At 51.0% G+C, this 18,827-nt stretch overlaps 2 protein-coding genes across 2 annotated transcripts; one reads left to right on the top strand and one right to left on the bottom strand.

Moving 5' to 3' along the window:
• Positions 1-4,286: 4,286 nt before the first annotated feature.
• Positions 4,287-5,305, top strand: Prlh (prolactin releasing hormone). The gene is made up of 2 exons (XM_051153735.1): positions 4,287-4,501; positions 5,139-5,305. The coding sequence occupies exons 1-2, from the start codon at positions 4,405-4,407 to the stop codon at positions 5,303-5,305; spliced, it is 264 nt and encodes an 87-aa protein (XP_051009692.1). The 5' UTR covers positions 4,287-4,404.
• Positions 5,306-10,536: 5,231 nt separating this feature from the next.
• Positions 10,537-17,514, bottom strand: Rab17 (RAB17, member RAS oncogene family). The gene is made up of 5 exons (XM_051153736.1): positions 17,358-17,514; positions 12,701-12,852; positions 11,558-11,683; positions 10,838-10,931; positions 10,537-10,663 (listed from the first exon to the last, which is right to left on the bottom strand). The coding sequence occupies exons 1-5, from the start codon at positions 17,512-17,514 to the stop codon at positions 10,548-10,550; spliced, it is 645 nt and encodes a 214-aa protein (XP_051009693.1). The 3' UTR covers positions 10,537-10,547.
• Between the last annotated feature and the right edge of the window lie 1,313 nt (positions 17,515-18,827).

Below are 18,827 nucleotides of genomic sequence, written 5' to 3' on the forward strand. Positions count from 1 at the left end.
ACTACACTCCTTCAACCCTGTCTCTAGGCATTGCTGAACTGTGTTCACACATGGATTGGAAAGCGATGGTTCAGCAGGAGGCATTCTGACTGCTCGGGAGAGAGACCAATACAAGAGTGTCTGAGGGTGTGAAGAGAGAGTGAGCAATTACAGGCTGAGAATGAGGAGAAATAGAGTCCTCCTCACCCACCCCACCCCCAGCAATGCCACCACCCCCCGCACTGCCACAGTGAGACCAAGCCTCTAACACAGGCTTCTGGGGGTACATTACGTAGGCACCTCACCTTCTAGACAGCTCTTGCTTTGAACACAGGTTTCTAGCCCACACAGATGACCGTTTTGGGATTTATCAAGAATTCAAATCTTCCAAAGCCATGTGCGTCAGAGGCAGGCTTGCTGGTGACCGTGCAGTCTGCCTGTCATGGCCATCCCAAACAGAAAGGCCCTCATCGCTCTGCTGGAAGCCTGAGGAAGACCAAAGGGTGGGGACACTGGCCAGGGAGTCCTGTTCAAATGGGTCTCCCTTCACAGCAAGGGGCAGAAATTCATCCAAGTCTGAGAATGGGGAAAGGCATGGAGCTTTCTCCTGCAGCTGAGGGACACAAGCAATCCAGTGTCGGATACAGGTGATGGGGGGCACATAGCCTCTGTCTCCCCCATGTGACCCTGTTCTGTCAGCTGTTCAGAATTCCAGGTGATGCCCCATGGTTGCCACAGCTCACTATTCCAGACCCAGGGGGGCAGTTACTTAGGGCCATCTGTTTCCTCAGTGCTGGCTGCCTACAGCAGGCCTAGCCAGATGAGAAGTCCCTCTGCTGTGCCCAAAGCTGGTTCAGGAGTCTATGGGTCTCCTAACTGAGCTCCACGGCCCATTAATAAGATGTGGCAAAGTCTCCCTGATCTCCAGTCAAACCCTTCATGCAAGCTGCTTCTCGGCTCTGAGTACCCAGGGGAGGCCTGCAACTCACTACCACAGCAGCCCAGGTCCTGCCTCACCTGCCTTTGGAACATCTCCAGCCATACCAAGCACCTCTTAAGCCTGCAGGCCCTTTGTCTGGTGTCATTAAGTATGTAGTGAGGAGGTGAGGCTGAGGCGCAGACCCTTGTACTGCCTCCCACCCTGCCGGCTGGCTCCCGTTTGAACCCTCAAAGGGGCAATCTATCCATACTGCACTTTAATAAAGCTACTTCGATAAAAGTAAACTTCTACACACGTGCACACACATACACATACAGAAAGAGAGAGACAGAGAGTCAGCCTCAGACCCAAAGTCTCACAACAGTCCCCTTGGGCCTTAGAACATCCAGGGGAATTTCCCACAAGACTCACCCCCAAGGCAGAAGCATGCTCCACCATGGTAGTTCTCACCAAGGTGAGAGGCCGGCTTTCACCATTGCTAATGCCTGGGCTAGCCACAGATGGAGCCAAGGCATCGAGGAAACATTTAAAGCTCCCCCGACCCTAATCTTCAGGCTATGGCCTCCTCCTATAGTTTCCTACCACACCCACCTCTTACCACATCTCCCAAGGAGCCCACTGGCCAGAGCCCTCTTCCAAGGAAGAGCAGCCAAGCCCGGAGAAAAACAGATGCTACATGACCAAGTGCCCAGAGAGTGAAGGTGCAGCCTGAAGCTCTTCCTACAAGTCTGGTGGTGGCCAGGAAATGGTGATCTGGGGAGAGTGCACATGCTTTATCTCTTCTCAGGCATAGCTCCTTCAAGAATGTTCTATTGCACTTAAGTGCTATTTCATATGATCTGAAACTATTGGCATGGTGATGACAGGCACAAGTTAAATGGCAGAATATTGCATAGTCATTTTCAACAGCATAGAGCTACAGATACTTTAACAATCCCAGGATATAATGGTAGAAAAATGAGGCTCAGAACCTACAAGCAGGCTGAGTCTACCCATAAGGCACAGGAAATTCACCAAAAGTAAATACCCATAATGAAAACACTGGCCCTTTCTCAATATCTAAGTTCTTTGATTTATTTTTGTGTGTACCATTTTTTTCTAATTGCATGTAAATTGATTTTAAAGGAAAATAAACTTCCCTTTTAAAAGTTGTTTTGTATGTGTTGGGGTGGGGTGTGTACACATTTGTATGGGCACCCTGTGTACTTGTTCATAGAGACCAGAGATGAACATTGGGCATCTTCCTCAATCATTTCTTTTTTTTTTTTTTTTTTTAGTCATTGAACATGGAGGTTATCAATTTAGCAAGGATGACTGCCTAATGAAGCTTCAAGGATCTTCTGTCTCTGCCCACCCCCTCTACCTCAGCGCTGGGGTTACAGATAGAACTCTACTTCGTTCCACCTTTAAACTTTCTTTACAGTAAAAGTAACCCTCTCTGTTTTGTTTTCAATTTTTGTTTTGTTTTGTTTTGTTTTGCTGAGACAGGCTGCTCTTCAACTCATAGACATCCTCCTGCCTCACTTTCCTGAGTGCTGGGGTTACAGTCATGTGCCATAACACCAGGCTTCTGTTTGTTTTATATCAATAAGCTTGTCCGAATCATAGACTCGGAATGGGATCGAGGCAGTGTGTCTAAAGACCCCACGTGTGGATAAACAAGGTGAGGGACAACACCCACCTGAGTGTGAAGGACTTCCTGGACGACATTCCAGGAAGCCACGGCTCAGGTGAGGCAGAATGAAGGGGCAGAGTATTCAGAAGAGAGCATAGTCCAGTTTGATGGCCGTGTTCACACTGAGAGGACGGGTGGACACGTAACTGCGGAGTCTGCCCAAAGGCGAGCATGAAGAGGGGGAGGTTAATGTGTTTTAAAGCCACTTGGCCCAAATGAAATTATATAATTCAGGAAGGAACAAATCACAACGCTGATGAGAGTTTGGCTTTTTTTTTCCCCCTTCTTTTAAGGTAAAAAAGAAAGGAAAGAAAAAAAATGGAATGTCTTGATGAGGGAGGAGACACAGTTAGGGACTGCAGGCTATGAGCAAAGACACCATCTCAAGGAGGGGACCGGGGGAGGGGGTGGGCATCCACTGCCTCCTTGTTGGCCTATAAAAGGTGAGCAGGCAGACAGGCCTCACCTCACACCCAGGCAGCGTTGTCATCACACTCAAGGGACAGTGGGTAAGTAGCTTGGCAATACTGGAGGGGCAGGTGTTGCTGTGATTGACAGTTCCTCTATATAGGTTTTCTCTGCCAGGCTTACTGGGCAGCCAGGTGTGGGCACCAAGCAAATAGCACAAGCAGAAGAGAGCTACCTGTGGTGGGAGAGGCTGTGGGGGCTCTGACACTCCAGGGCTGTCCACGGTTGAGAGGGCAGGTGAAGGTGTCTCAAGAAGAGCTTAGAAGGCATACCAGGCAGAGAGATCTGAAGCATTCCAGAAAGTGGGTACCTCAGGCTCAGAAACCAGGGTCAGCTAGCATGCCTAGAATACACCTAGCCTTTGTGGGTGCAGTCTTTACAATGATTCATGATGGCACCGCCATTTCCTCTAGTGCCCTTGTGCTGTGTAGAACACCCCCAGGATTGTGAAGAGGAGTGGGGCAGGCATTTTAAAGAGCTCTGGTGGACAGCTTTTTCTGTGTGGGTCAAGGAGAAGCTGGAAAGTTGAGGTCCACTGAGGAGGTGGAGGTGGAGTCTTTCTTGAAGCAGATGAAGTCCTGAGCATCTTCTAGTGGGACCTGAAACCTCAGGGGTGGGAGCAAGGAGGAAAAGTTCCCCTCCAAGAGGTATCACAGATGGATGCTATGTGGTAGGTCAGGGTTCTCCTCCAGCTGGGTGCCCGTTCTCATACACAGGAGCAGCCCTCTCCTCTGTCACTCTAGAGGGCTCTGTGAGGAGGGGCAGGTACCACAGACTCACTCTGGAGTCTCAGCAAAGTAGGTCTGAAGTCCTGGGTTATTGTGGGGGCTGTGGGGTGTGCATTCACTAGCGAAGGAGGGTGCTAAGTGTCCTCCATTGCCTGCCCCTGGCTCAGTGTCAGGAGGCCCTGGGCCAAGTGTGGGGAAGAACTGAGCACTAATGTCTCAATACTCCCATACCCCTAGCTACCTCAGAGCTTGAGCAACTTGTCCTCCCCACCTCTGCTGCACACAGGGCTCCATAAATCTGCTTCCCACCAAGACCTGGGTGACTACCTCCCAGCTCATCACACAGATAGACAGACAGGCCCAAGGATGCCCCAAGACAGCCACCTGTGCACAGTTCATACACCTCTCTTCTGAGAACTGTAGCTATGTGCACTAAACACATGCACCTGCATACCATATATGAACATGCAGGCACCATGCACACATGTACACCTGCACACACAACTTAAGGTCCCTCCCAGCTTTGTGCATACATACAACTTACCCTTGCACCTCTACCCCAGGCCATACCATCCCCAGTGGGATCCCAGGGCACCTTCCAGGAAGCCGGAAGCATGGCAGTGAGGGCGTGGCTTCTTTGCTTGCTACTGCTGGCCTTAGTCCTCCCCGGAGCTTCCAGCCGAGCCCACCAGCACTCCATGGAGACACGCAGTGAGTGCCTGGCTTGTGGAGGGCAGCCTGGATTGCCCCTCTTTCCATACCCTCCCTAGACGCCTTGAGTGCCCAGCACCTGAGTGGCTCTCAACCTTCCTAATGCTGCCACCCCTTAACACGGTTCTTTATCTTATGGTGACCCCCCCCAACCATAAAATTATTTTTGTTGCTACTTTCTAACTGTAATCTCACTACTGTTACGAACCGTGCTATAAGTATCTGATATGCAGGATATCTGATATGTAATCGTGTGGGAGTCATGACCTACAGCTCGAGAACCAATGAGATCTAAGTCAAAACGACCTGGCTACATGGTCAGTTTGGAGACTGATCCTGTTGAATGGACCTCTCCCCCCGAATAGTCCTGTCCCCCTGTCCTCACCATGTCCATACCCATCTTGGCCGGGTCCCTTAAGAACTTAGGAAGGGTACAGGATAGGTAGGGGATACTGGTCCTGGCATATATGTAATTCCTTTCCCAAAGCCATATCACTGCCCAGCTATGGCCTGGCCAGTCTCATCAGGGTAGGTGACCACATGGCCCAGGTTTCTATCTGCTTAGGGGCTCTGTGTTGGGGACACTGCACTTGTGTGCCAGGCATCCCATATCCTGCTCTCGCTCTTTCCTTTCCAGCCCCTGACATCAATCCTGCCTGGTATGCAGGCCGTGGGATCAGGCCTGTGGGCCGCTTCGGCAGGAGGAGGGCAGCCCTGAGGGACATCACCAAACCTGGCCCGAGGCGCCGCTGGCTAAGCTGCCTCCCGCTGGATGGGGGTGCCAAGTTCTCTCAGCGTGGATAAGAGCTCAGCTCATGAAGACAGTGATGCTGAGCCCACCCCACCCTCCCTCTCCCCTGCAGAGTCTCCCCCACCCTCCCTCTCCTCTGTTTTCCCTTTAATCTAATAAAAGTGCTAGCCCTGTTTACTGTATACCTGTAACCGTGTGGCAACAGACAGGAAGATGTTTTCTCTCCTGGGAGGTTAACTGGGAAAGAGGCACAGAGCCCAACACCCCTTTGGAAAGAAGAGGTTCCGACCTGCCCTCAAAAGAATAGCAGAGACCTGCAGAGGTTAGACTGGTTTCTTCAGAACCTGCACTGGAGCCTGGCAGTGGTGGTGCACGCCTTTAATCCCAGCACTCGGGAGGTAGAGGCAGGTGGATTGCTGTGAGTTCAAGGCCAGCCTGGTCTACAAAGCAAGTCCAGGACAGCCAAGGCTACACAGAGAGACCCTGTCTCGAGAAAACAAAAACAAACCTGCACTGGGGGAAGGGAAGGTTGATATCAGTGTTCCTGAAAATTCCTATTTCCCAAAGCCACACCACTGCCCAGAAATGGGGTGCCCCTTCCTTGGTCAAATGCTCCCACAAGCTCCCACCCACCCAAGGTACTCTGAACACATACTCAGCTTGCACACTGCCTAAAGTCAGGGGGACCATACACACTACACTATGTAAGATACTTGGTCCCAAAGAAAAGCAGCACAAGGTCCCTGCAGGGCCCATGTCCTTTTCTTAGCTCTTTTTTTTTTTTTTTTTTCAAGACAGGGTTTCTCTGTGTAGCCTTGGCTGTCCTGGACTAACTTTGTAGACCAGGCTAGCCTCAAACTCACAGCGATCCCCCTGCCTCTGCCTCCCAGGTGCTGGGATTAAAGGCATGCACCACCACTGCCTGGCTTCTCTTAGCATTTTTTAAGACTAATTTTTAGAGCTGTGTTGGGGCTGCAAAAATTAAATGATATAGGGATGGTCCTCAGAGCCCTGCCTCCAGGGCTCTGTACCCAGCACCCTGCAGGACAGAGAGTGTTCATCACAGCCTTTGAAGATACCTAGTGCCATCACCTAGGACCTATGGTGTCACTAGGGTCACGTTCAGTACTATGTCTGCCATTTGGGCAAATGCATTACTTGGCTCCACCAGTACAATGACAACATGGTGTCCCTCACCACCCTCAACACACCCTGTTCCTTGTCCCTTGAAGAAGCCTGGCAGCCACAAACCACACATGGTCATGTCACCCTCCTTCCTGCTCAGGGAAGAATCCCAGAGAGGCTTGACCCCAATCATTTGGACCCTATATACCCCTTTTAGGTCACGCAGAGTGTCTCTATGTCCTTCCTCAAACGCAAACCTGCTTCAGAGTCAGGGCACGTCCCCATTCTATTCAGCTTCCTGAGTCCAAGTAAAGTGGATGGCAACACCACACAGCTGGTGTCCTTAGAAAAGGGAGAACAGAGAGAGTTTAGGGAGACTCCATAGGAAGCCTGGGCGGCAATGAGATTTGCCTGCACAGAGTGCCAGTGGTTGCCAGCAGCCTCTGCCAGGGTAGAAGCCTGGGCTAGCCTCCTCCTCATTCAGAAGGTGCGATCCTACCCACGTACCAACTTGGGTCTCAGCTGGAGGGGGGTGGGGTTGGTCATCTGGCCATTGTCTATGCTGTTTTTCTTGGGCTATCCTCCGGGCATCTGCTGTGTGACTGTTTACCAGGGAGACAAGCCGTCTCCCCTACAGTTTCTCCCATGGCCTCTACACTCTAGCTGCCAGAATCTAGCATCTTCCAAAACCACTTGCAGCTGGGGCGAAACAGCACGCAGATGTGGTGGGGTGGGAGGCACAAGGAGGGAGTGGCTGGGCTATCAGATGAAGGTCTAATGACCCTCCCAGGCCTCCTTCTATGCAGGAACAGGCTGGGTCTTGCTGAGGGTTTCCTGCAGCCAATAGCAGTTTTTCTCTGGCAATGGTAGTAGGTACCCAGCTTGGAGGGTGGCCTCCCACAGCAGCTCTCCAGGAATGGCAGAACATCTCCTCATCCAGATAGATGGATGGATGGAGGCATAGCCATCTTTTCCACCATCTTGGAACAGTTTTTAAGACATACAGAAAATCCCCAAAGATACTGTAACGACTATCCCAACCCACATGGGCTCATCACCTATCCAGTTTGCTGTCCTCCCACTTTCCCTCCTTGTCCTAGAGCCACTTGGTCTGGTCATAAACTGCAGACAGCAGGACGTTATTCCCAAATAGTTCAGCACGTTTCTCCCAAGAATAAGACAAAATGAAAGCCTGAATTGAAAAGGCCAGTAGCCAGTAATATCTCTCTCTCTCTCTCTCTCTCTCTCTCTCTCTCTCTCTCTCTCTCTCTCTCTCTCTCTCTCTTCCGCTCTCTCTCTCTCTCTCTCTCTCTCTCTCTCTCTCTCTCTCTCTTTCTGTCTCTTTCTCTGTGTGTGTGTCTCTCTCTGTGTCTCTCTCTGCCTCTCTCTGTCTCTCTCTCTCCCCCTCTCTCTCTACTCCCTCCCCCCACCCTGATTTTATTGCAGCCTTTAGTGATAACACTGACCTTCTGAAGCACCAGAGAGGCTGTTCTTTCCAATTATCCATGCTGATTATCCCCACCCCCGCCCTCCAAGATGATGTGCCTGGCTCTGCTCCAGCACTTCCTGTCACAGAAAAAGACCTGGCCCTTAGCTGGACACGCTGCCCCACTATCCAAATGCTCTGGGTCCTCTGATGGGGTCCTGGGTTCCACCTCCACATGCTAACCTGGACGATGACCTTGAGACCCTGCCTCTCAGCTGTAAAAGATTTCTCCAGGGTGATTGCCGAGATGTCACGGAGTTTCACTTGCCTGGTGGGGGGGGGGGTGTCAGGAAGCTGGATGGTACCAGATCCATCCAGTCTTTGGCTTTCTGCTGAAGTGTGTCATAAGTTTGGGGGGGCGGTGCGGTCAGAAAGCTGGATGGTACCAGATCCATCCAGTCTTGGGCTTTCTGCTGGAGTGTGTCGTAAGTTTGAGATAGAGGAGAGACTGGCAATCAGACAGACAGGCACCCTGCAAATCTTCTTGGGGGTTTCCCCCACTTCCTGCTTCCTCAAGGCAATGATTTGCCTCTTAAGGGGGTTCACCTGAATTTCTAGGCACCCAGGACCCAGCAGGATATGTCTTAAGTGATACTGGAGCACCACCTAGTGGTCACAGTTAACACACACAACACTTCCCCCCCACCCCACCCCAGCACCTCCACTTGTACGCCTCCAGGAGGGGGCCTGTCTTTGGGCTGCAAGATCCCCAGCCCTTATTTGAGCCTGGGATGCCAGACCATTCATTTCCCCTCGTTCAGTTGTTAGAGAATCATCCTGTGGCCACCATCCATCTCCCCTGCCTGTCAGAAAAGCAGTTGCACAACAGCAACAGGCCTCACTCAGAAACCAGAGAAGAGTGGGGGAGAATCTCCCAATCAACACTTGACGTTTCCTCACCAGTCGTGATGAGAACAAGCCTGTGTCTGGCTCACATCGGTCCAGCAGTCACAGGGATTCCCTTTAGGTCAGATCGGGACTCCACCAGTACCCAGAAAGTCGGGGTTGTTTCTAGGCCCCAGAACTGAAGCTCCAGGGGTGCAGTAGGGCCAGGAGGTTCCTCCAGTGCCTAGGCTGAGCCCCACTTGAAACTTGAAGGCAGGTGGCTGACATGTTCTATCCAAGCAGAGCCAACAAGAGCAGAGGCCACACTCTAGGCACAGACAAGCTCCAAGCCATCCTGAGCTCACCTTGGGTGAGAACTAGAAATAAAGCGAGAAGGGATTTCACGCTTAACCGTTGGACCTTGAGAGTGGACACAGTGAGGTCGCCTACTTCAGTAGCACAGTGTGTTCTTTATGGTTTGTTTTGCTCTGTTGGCATGGTTTTGTTTTGTTTGTTTGTTTGTTTGTTTGTGTTTTCACTATGCAGCCCAGTCCCCTGCATCAGCCTTGCACGTGCTGGGACTAGAGGCCTACATCACCACACCCAACAATAATGTCCCCATATTCAGACTCAACAACTTTTCACACTCCCAGAAGCAAGGATAACAAAACAGCTTTGAGCCTGGCTTGGTGGTGGTGCATGCCTTTAATCCCAGCACTCGAGAGACAGAGGCAGGAGGATTGCTGTGTGTTCCAGGCCAGCCTGGTCTACAAAGTGAGTGAGTCTAGGACAGCTAAGGCTACACAGAGAAACCCTGTCTAAAAACAAACAAACATACAAACAAAAAAACAGCAACAACAAATCAGCCTGAACGGCCACATTTGAAATACTTCCAATGTGCCATAGCAAGACACCCAACAGGAACATGTCCTCTGGGGCTTTCCTCCCTCGACAGGGACCTGGGTTTCTCTATAAGGATGAGAACTTACAATGCAGACAACACAATCACCATTGGGAGAAACAGCCCACACAGACCAATGCCTGTGCCGATGCTCAGCACTTGCCCCACAAGCCCTCATTTGTGTTTAATGCCCACAAACCCATCTAGAATATGTGCAAAAAGACTGAACAGTGTGACCCATGAGGCCATGGGTCCTAGTGTAGCCCCGTAAAGTGGTCAGGTTGTCAAGACATTTAATATTTGGAGAGAAGGGCATAAGACAACACAGCATCCAGGTTTTAGAGTCCTTGCCACCTGGCTCTGTCCATCCACAGCTGGAAGGGGGACACTTTTATCCCAGCTGCCCTTCTGAACTGTCTCTCCAGGGTCCCCAGCACCTTGGACTCATTTTTTTCCCTTGGGATCATCTCTCCATTTTCTTTGCATTGATGCCTTTATCGACCCCTTTCTCCTCCCCTGACACCTTCCAGAGCGAAGGTGGTCCAGTTATGAAGCATCTGTCTTCCCATCACATGCATCAAAGACCTTTTCCAGTGCACACTTCTGCTTTCCTTTAACTCCTCTGCGCTGGCAGCAAGGAAGCCGAAAAGGATAGGCCACGTCGGACCTGCACACTTGACTCAGGGCATCCAGGAATGGGGGCCATATCCGGTAAGATGGGGCTGGCAGTCTCCTGGGAGCCATTCGGTACCGGATCCTCCCCCAGAGAGTTTCCATCCACTTTGGCAAGCAGTTATTATGAAGGAAGCAGCTTCCGGCAGCCTCCAGGGCTCGGGGATAAGCCATCTTCAATAGCAAATATGAACAAAGAGCCAACAGCCCTTGTTCTGAAGATGCAGCTCAGTCTGAGGACCCTCTGAGGCACGGGCTGAGACGTCCTCCACACGCTCACCCATCTCTATCGCGCACAGCACTGGCCCCGCCTGACCGCAGGTCCCTGGTTCAGAACCACAGCTTCGCCTTCCTGTGAGCTGCTGTTCCCCTCCTCTCCTGCTCTCTGCAGTAGCTCCTGGGCTGTGGAAAACAGGGTCTACTGGGGATGGGAATCCCTGCCCCCCAGGTCCCTAACCCAAGCACTCCCTATTACCTTTCCTCATGCCCCTCCCCACCCCAGGGACACCAGAAGAAGACCCAGGGAAAGAGACATGGCAGTGAGCTCCCACACACCTCTGAGGGGCCATCACTCACCAACAGTGTTGAAGACCTCAGACACCTGGTAGTTCAGCTTGGCCGAGGTTTCCATGAATAGCAGGTTTTTGCTCTCCGCAAACTCCTTCCCTTCCTGAAGGAAAAAGTCAGTGTGTTTAAAGAGAGCCCCTCCAAAGACACCTGACTGACTCACAAGAAACTGGCATGCACATATAATCCCAGCACTCAGGAAGCTGGTGAAAGATTGTGAGTTCCAGACCAGCCTACGACACATTAGACCCTGCCTCAAAGCAACAACAACAACAACAAAAGACTGGTTGTGGTGGGTCACACGTGTGTTCACACGCTCTTCACGTAGACCACCCAACTCACACACTCCCTGTGTACATGTGCGTGCACACACCTCCTCCATGAATCTCCAACCTAAAGGGAAACTAAGATGGAATCTTTGTATGTTTATGCACACACAAGTGCATGTGGGTTTGCATGTTGAGATATTAACATGTATGACTTTGGAGGCACATGTATGTTTGTGCACATGTACCTATATATTATGAGCATATATGCAGGTAAAGGAATCATGGGTGTGCAGAGAAGTGCAAGTGTGTGGGTGGGTATGTGAGTGCCTGAGGCACAGATGTGTGTGTGAGAATGAGAGAGAGAGAGAGAGAGAGAGAGAGAGAGAGAGAGTTTCAAGGTCTCAGACACCCTCAAGTCCACCCACACAAGGACTCCCTCCTGCCAGCCACCATGTGGCACCTGGAAGGTCACTTCCCGCTCCTCGCCGAGGTCTGTTTTGTTGCCGACCAGCATCACCACCACCTCTCCTGGCTGGAACTCCTTCTCCAGCTCCTCCAGCCACTGCTGGGCCTTGTGAAAGGAATCCTAACGAGACAGAACAGAGGCCACGCCAGAGTTCTCCTTGCTGAACTGGAAGAGCAAAGCTTCCTCACGGATTAGTGGCCACATCAAAGCCTTGTTCCAAAGCCGGGCCAAAGGGCTGCTCTGGCCCCCTGGGAGGGCATCCAGGTTGAGTATCCAGGATGGTCGTTCACATACCCACTCATGCTGCTAAGGGAGAGCTGTGCAGCCAGTTAGCACACCAGAGAGCGGGGGATATGGGGGTCACATGGCGTTTGGGGTCAAGAGCTCCACTCTGGATACTATCTTGCACAAGACGGCTTAAGGGAACTGTTATCTCCCCAAATCCAGTTCCTAACTGCACCCCAGGGACACCAGCTAAGTGAGGGGTGTAGCCCTGTGTCCTTTGGAACCTTTCTCCTGAGCCCTGGCATCAAGGCTGATATGAGGACTTATCGCTCTGCATTCTTGGACCTGTGCCAACACATACTTTCTGGTTCCACTGCCTTTTATCCAGGACCCTCTCCCAGGCCTCTTGTTCCTACTGCATCTTCCTGCTTCCTACCCAATATGGCTGGTCCCCACTTCCCTGCCTCCTGTCATAGGTCCTGGGGCAGCAAGCTCACCCTGCCCTAGGCCAGGTTGGATAAACATGGGCATGTGAGTCCAGTCCTTCCATGTCACCTCCATGCATGCTCTGTGTTCTGCATCCCCTGGTGACACAAGGTTCATGGCCTATGGAAGTGGGTGGGCTCTGTAACAGCCTCTTGTGGTCTTAGCAGCATGCCAGAACCAGTAATGGTGGTGCTATCGGGGTGAGGAGGGTACCAGGAGATTGCAGAGGAACAGAGGCCAGCGTTGGGTGTGAGGGGGTGCCAAGAGGGCTCTCTGATGACTTGACTAACACAGGCTCAATGGCCCTTTTGGTGGATGTGGTAGTTCCCACAAACCAAGGCACCCATTCCATTAACTTGCCATTGACCCCTGGAGAAGGCAGTAAACAGACAGTTGCCTGGGGGAGGATCTGGGAGGTGACCCTACCTTCCGAGTGATGTCATACACAAGGAGTGCGGCATTGGCACCCCTGAAGTAGAGGTGGCAGACGCTGTGGTACTTCTCCTGGCCAGCTGTGTCCCAGATCTCAAGCTTCAGAGATGAGGAGCCCAAATCCATCACCTTTGTGAAGAACGCACCTACAACCAGGAGGGCAAGGGAGTTTGCTGGGGATGAATGAGGTGGTCATCAGGGATCCTACATGTCTTGTCAATCCATGCCAGCAGCCCAGTGAGAGGCAGCTGGGCACACGCTGGCAAAGGCTGATTCAAGGCCCATTCCGGAAGCTGGAGCTCCTCTTTTAGAGCAAAGCGTAGCTGGCATCTGCTTTGTGTCCCTTATAGGTGTCTTCTTGGGATGAAATACAAGACCCTGAGCTAAGAATGTCATGGAAGGCACCTGCAGAAACAAATAATCTGCCATGTCTCTACAGTGTCTACCAATGCCATTGAACTCTGAGAACTTTTGTGCCTTGGCCCCTCTGGCCTACTGGCCACTCATCCACTTGTCCCATTCTGAGGCCGCCCTCAGTCACCGGAAGCCAGCCTCCTCAGGCAGCCTCGCTCCTCTGCAGCTCTCCTCACCTCTGCACCTAGAAATATCTCCTGAGTTACTTAATTCTCCCTGCCTTCTCCTGAGTGCTCCGTGCAGCTCCTGGGGTTCCCTTCCTCACTCGGGCACCTATCTAATCAAATCACAGAGAAGGACTCCAAGCCCTCGTGTCACGTGCAATCCATCTTTTCTTTGAAGGAATATTTTTTTTTCCTTGAGCTTTGCTTTCCAAAGGTGAATTTTTATTTTTAATTATGTGGGAATCGGGTGGGTTTTGGGTTTAATGCAGTGCCTATGGAGACAAGAAGAGAACACTGAATCCTCTGGAGTTTATAGATGGTTGTGAGCTGTCAAATGTGGGTGCTGAGATCAGGAGTCAGGTCTTCGGCAAGAACAGTATGTGTTCTTAACTGATAAGCCATCTTGCCGGCCGGGATGTGATTCTTAAATAGTTATTTGATGGTATCTGTTTCAAGTGTGTGAGCTACTAGAAGGCTAGAAGGAAAGTGGGGAGGGAAGTTAGGGATCCCGGGACATAAAGGGTCAGCAGAGACCAAGGGCTTTGCTCGGAGCCACTCCCCCACACAGACCCAGGATAGATTCGGAGGTGACTGGGGAGGCCTACATGGGTGAAAAGAAACTTCCAGCTCAAAGACAGTGAATGTTTCCCAGGGCTGGAGTAACCACAGAGTAGTTTAAAACAGGAAACCCATTCTTTCCATTGTGGAAGCCAGAAGCCCCAAGTCAAGCCATGAGCAAGGCCAGCTCCTTCTCTGAGCTCTAGAAGAGAGCCCATGCCCATCTCTCTCCAGCCTCTAGGGACTCCACCCACCTTTGGTGTTCCTTGGCTATGGACTTAGCACCCCATGTGGCCTCTGGCCTCACCTGATGTCCTCCTTAGCTTCCACTGTCAACTTGACACAGCCTGGAGTTACTTGAAAGAGTCTCAAAACTAAGGGACCACCCAGCATAGACTGGCCTGTGGCCATATCAGTAAAGGATTGTCTTGATTGATGGTTGATACGAGAGGGCCCAGCCCACTGTGAGGCCTATGATCCCCAGGCAGGAGGGTCTGGGCTGTTTAAGAAAGCAAGCTGAGCGTCTGGAAAGATGGCTAAGTGGTTAAGAACACTGGCTGCTCTTCCAGAGTACCAGAGTTTGATTCCCAGGATCCACATTGTAGCTCACAACCATGTGTAACTCCAGTTTTAGGGTCTTCAACATCCTCTTCTGACCTCCATGAGCTCCGCATGCATGTGGTGCACAGACATACACACAGGCAAAAATACCATACATGTAAAGTAAGACTGAAAATAATTTTTAAAAAAGAAAGCTGAGCTGCCTCCAATTCCTGGCTGAGTTCCTTGAGTAATGGATTGTGATCTCTCTTAGCTGCAGTGCTGGTGCACGCCGTTAATCCCAGCACTCGGGAGGCAGATGCAGGTAGATCACTGTGAGTTCAAGGCCAGCCTGGTCTACGAAGTGAGTCCAGGACAGCCAAGGCTACACAGAGAAACTCTGTCTTGAAAAACAAAAACAAACAAACAAACAAAAACAAAAAATAGGACTGGAGATATGGCTCAGAGGTTAAGAGCACTGATTGCTCCTCCAGAGGTCCAGAGTTCAATTCCCAGCAACCACATGGTGGCTCACAACCATTTATAATGAGATCTGGTGCCCTCTTCTAGCCTGCAATTGTATGTACAGGCAGAGAACTGTATACATAATAAATACATCTTTAAAAAAACAAAACAAAAAATAAACAAACAAACAAAAGGATTGTGATCTCCAAGTGTAAGACAAGTGACCCCTTCCCCACTCCAAGTTGTTTTTGGAGTTTTGCAGTGTTTCATCACAGCAACAGAAGTAAAACTATAGCATCTGCCCCCTCTGCTGTGCCCTCGCCTCTTTTCTTGAGGACGACAGTGATGGAATTTGGGAACGCAAGTCCAAAGAAGGCTCAAGCTCTGTGACTTAAGGCTTGCTCATCTCTGGGGACCCAGTTCCATCCACTTTGGAAAGAGCAGAGACAGGGCTGGACAGAACCTTCTGGAAAGATATGGATTCTCCCTGTAAATAGGGCAGCATCTTGGCAGATACTGACACAGGCTGAGTAAACAACCTGAGGTGCCATGAGCTTGGGGTCTAAGTTGCTCTTTGCACAAAGCAGCAGCCTCCATGTGGACAGGAGGACAAGGGACTCCCATCTTGCATGCTACTGCTGGGCACTGACCGTCCAATCCAGACAGCACGCCTGTGCTGGTGAAAGCCTGGAGTGGCCTTAGTCACAGATCCCTCTCACTTTATGAGCCTCAATAACTTGCTTAAACCATACCTCATTTTCCTCCTGTGTAATGCGATCTAATGGTCCCCTCCCCCAAAGTGGTTGTAAAACCCCATGGGGGGGGGAAACAAATGCAGTGTCAGGTCTGTCATACCGACTTCTACTTCCTCTTCCTGTCTTCTTTGCGTACCCCTCCCTGCCCCCCCTTGACTCGTTGCCATAGCAACAATGATGTTTAATCCAGCACACTCTGGTCTGTTCTTTCTCACTTTGGATCATGCTCCTGGCTTTGGAGACAATTGGGGATATTATGATAGACAGTGCAACATGTTGAATCAAAAGTTCCACCCCAAGGACATCATCCTAGGGCCACAGTAACAAGCAGCCACGACCTAGGGATTTTTTAATTTAACATCTTAAACATTATCTCAGAGGCTGGGTAAGAGCACTTTCTGCATAAGTATGAGGACCTGAGTTCCATTCTCAGCCCCCATATAAAAATCAAGGCACAGCCTTGTGATGCCCTGTGATGTCAGCACTGGGGGTGGGGTGAGGGAGGGAGATGAGAGGACCACTGTCAGCCTAGCTCTGCGTTTAGGAGAGATCCTTTCTCAAGAGACTATGGTGGAGAGTGATAAAGAAGGACCCAGACCTCCTCCTGTGGCCTCTGTGTGGACATGCATCCATGCACATATGTGCACAGAGAGAGGGGATAGGGAGGGAGAGGGGGAGGGGGGCTGAGTGATGCATGGGTGTAAAGCTCAAGTCTGCCCTCTCCACTTACAACTGTGGTCTCTCTCATTTTACTTTTCCAGTATAAATATGATGGTTGAAAGTCCTCGGTGTCAAATCCCAGCAGATGCACAAGGGCAGAGTGGCTTTCCACACAAGCAGTGAATGACGCATTAGCCAGTGTTGAGATGTTTACACAACGCAGAGCTGAGCCTTCCAGGAAAAAAGAAAGCTCACACACACACACACACACACACACACACACACACACACACCAGACCTGTGTGCACAGATCGGCAATCCCTGAGGCGGTGAGTTTTGGGGGAAAGACAGATGGATACATAATAAGATGGAGCACAGAAGGAGAGACCCAACTCTCAAGTCCACTGAGGACAAGGGGTCCTATCGCATCTAAGATTTTAAAAAAAGAAAAGAAAAGAAGAGGAGAGGAGAGGAGGGAAGGGAAGGGAAGTGGAGGGAAGGGAAGGGAAGAGAAGAGAAGAGAGAAAGAAAAGAAAAGAAGAGAAGAGTGAGATAGCCGGAGACTCATAGGCCCTGAGAGAGAACCCACTGCTATTGTTTTGCTAAATGGACACCAAGCCACCCTCAAAGTAGTTATTTCCGTAGCCCTACATTAGCACAGCTCTTAGCCATCATCAGTGGACAGCAGTAAATACAGAGGTTTGCATCTGGTCAAACTGTAGAAGAGGTGACTGAGGAGTGCTCTGCCCTAAGTGAGACATCTACGTCACACCTCCACCCCCAAAACTTGGGGGACATCAGAAAAGAGAGAGTAGACAGTCCCCGACGCTCCCCAAGCTTACTAGGGCCAGAGCCCCTGCCGGACACCTATACACTCACAAATGCCAGCTGGGCGGAAGCCAGATCCCTCGTGAAGGCTGTTGGCACGCACTTCCTGAACAGCGTGCCTGCCTGCCTGCCCTTGCTGGACTCCCAGCCTCTCCCTGCAATCCAGGCATGTCTAGCCTTGGGTCTCAGGACAGGGCCCATCCTGAGGTAGACCACATTCCCACCTGGCTATTCTCATCTGCCCCAGCCAGGGCTCTCCTCACTTACAGCCCACAGTCGGCAAGATGCTTCTGAAGTTCTCTCTCATGTACCGGAGGACCAGGCTGGTCTTGCCCACAGAACTGTTTCCAAGCAGAACCAGCTTCTTCACATAGGTCTGGCCGGAAGTAGTGTTGGCCTGTGGCAGCCCGCCAGCCTGTGCCATGGCCTGCAAACAACCACAGAGATGGAGGTGAGTGGAAGGCCAGTGGCGGTCAAATTACCTCAGTGAGCCAGGTGTGGTGGCGCACACCTTTAATCCCAGCACTCAGGAGGCAGAGGCAGGTGCATCTCTGGGAGTTGGAGGCCAGCTTGGTCTACAAAGAAGAGTTCCAGAACAGCCAAGGCTACACAGAGAAACCCTGTCTCCAAAAACAAACAATTACCTCAGTGAATCTAACACACACACACACACACACACACACACACACACACACACACACACACACCACATACAAAGATACTCAAAGGGGGGAGGGATAAAGGGACAGGGGGGAAATAGAGAGGCAGGAGAGAAGGGGAGAAGGGGGTTGTTTCCTAGGTAGAATGCAGACGCCTTGAGCAGAGCTCCAAGCAAGAGGTCCTAGCAGACACCTGCCCCATTCTGCACCCCAGCTCTCCCTCCCTATCTGTAAACTGGAGTGAAGAGAAACAAAGTAGCTGAGCTAGGAAACTAACTGCTGACAGCGGCTTGGGAACCCTCACTACAATGGCCGCCACCCACTTTACACTGGCACACAGGCTTTTTATCCTAATACGCTCATGTCCTGTTTCTCACTGCTTACAAACTTTACTTACTCCAGGCAGAGGCCAAAACCACCTGGGCACCTCCTGGTTGCTCCTGGACTAAAGTTGGTGTTTACAGCATTTTCCCTAGAAAAATTCCTTCAACCCATGAGAAAGGGATTAAAAACAAAACAAAAAGCCACCCTCATTATCAACAGCCCAGATCTCCCAGAACCTGAGGAGATACTTCTCTTCCTGTCAGCCCCCGACTTGCCAGTCCCCTGTTACTCAAATCCTCTGTTTTTCTTCCTTTCTTTCTTTCTTTCTTTGTTTTGTTTTTTTGTTTGTTTGTTGGTTGGTTGGTTTTTCAAGACAGGGTCTCTCTGTGTAGCCCTGGCTGTCCAGGACTCACATTGTAGACCAGGCTGGCCTCGAACTCACATCGATCCCCCAGCCTCTGCCTCCAAGTGCTGGATTAAAGGCGTGTGCCACCACACCTGGCTAAATCCTCTGTTTTTCAATTAAAACTTTGCTCTGCAGTGGGACACAGGGTGGGGGGTGGGGCCTAATCATGCTAGGGCCTACAACTCCGGCATGCCGGAAGCTGACGCCAGAGGATCTCAAATTTGAGTCTACAGAGCAAGACTTTATCAAACAGAAAAGAGGAGAATAGAAGGAGGGAGAGAAAGGAGGAAGCAAGAAGAAAAAGAGGAAAGAAGAAAGGTGAGGAGGGGTCCCCAGGGCCTCAGCACA

This window comes from Acomys russatus, chromosome 12, assembly GCF_903995435.1.
Source record: "Acomys russatus chromosome 12, mAcoRus1.1, whole genome shotgun sequence".
Lineage (NCBI taxonomy): Eukaryota > Metazoa > Chordata > Mammalia > Rodentia > Muridae > Acomys > Acomys russatus.

Excerpts from the sequence above, each read along its gene's own strand:
- Prlh (XM_051153735.1), top strand. The coding sequence starts at position 4,405 with ATGGCAGTGAGGGCGTGGCTTCTTTGCTTGCTACTGCTGGCCTTAGTC. Across the intron at positions 4,502-5,138 it reads GCACTCCATGGAGACACGCA|CCCCTGACATCAATCCTGCC; the intron begins GTGAGTGCCTGG and ends TTTCCTTTCCAG.
- Rab17 (XM_051153736.1), bottom strand. The coding sequence starts at position 17,514 with ATGGCACAGGCTGGCGGGCTGCCACAGGCCAACACTACTTCCGGCCAG. Across the intron at positions 10,932-11,557 it reads AGCGGGAAGTGACCTTCCAG|GAAGGGAAGGAGTTTGCGGA; the intron begins GTGCCACATGGT and ends TTTTTCCTTCAG. Across the intron at positions 10,664-10,837 it reads TGAGGTCTTCAACACTGTTG|CCCAGGAGCTACTGCAGAGA; the intron begins GTGAGTGATGGC and ends TGTTTTCCACAG.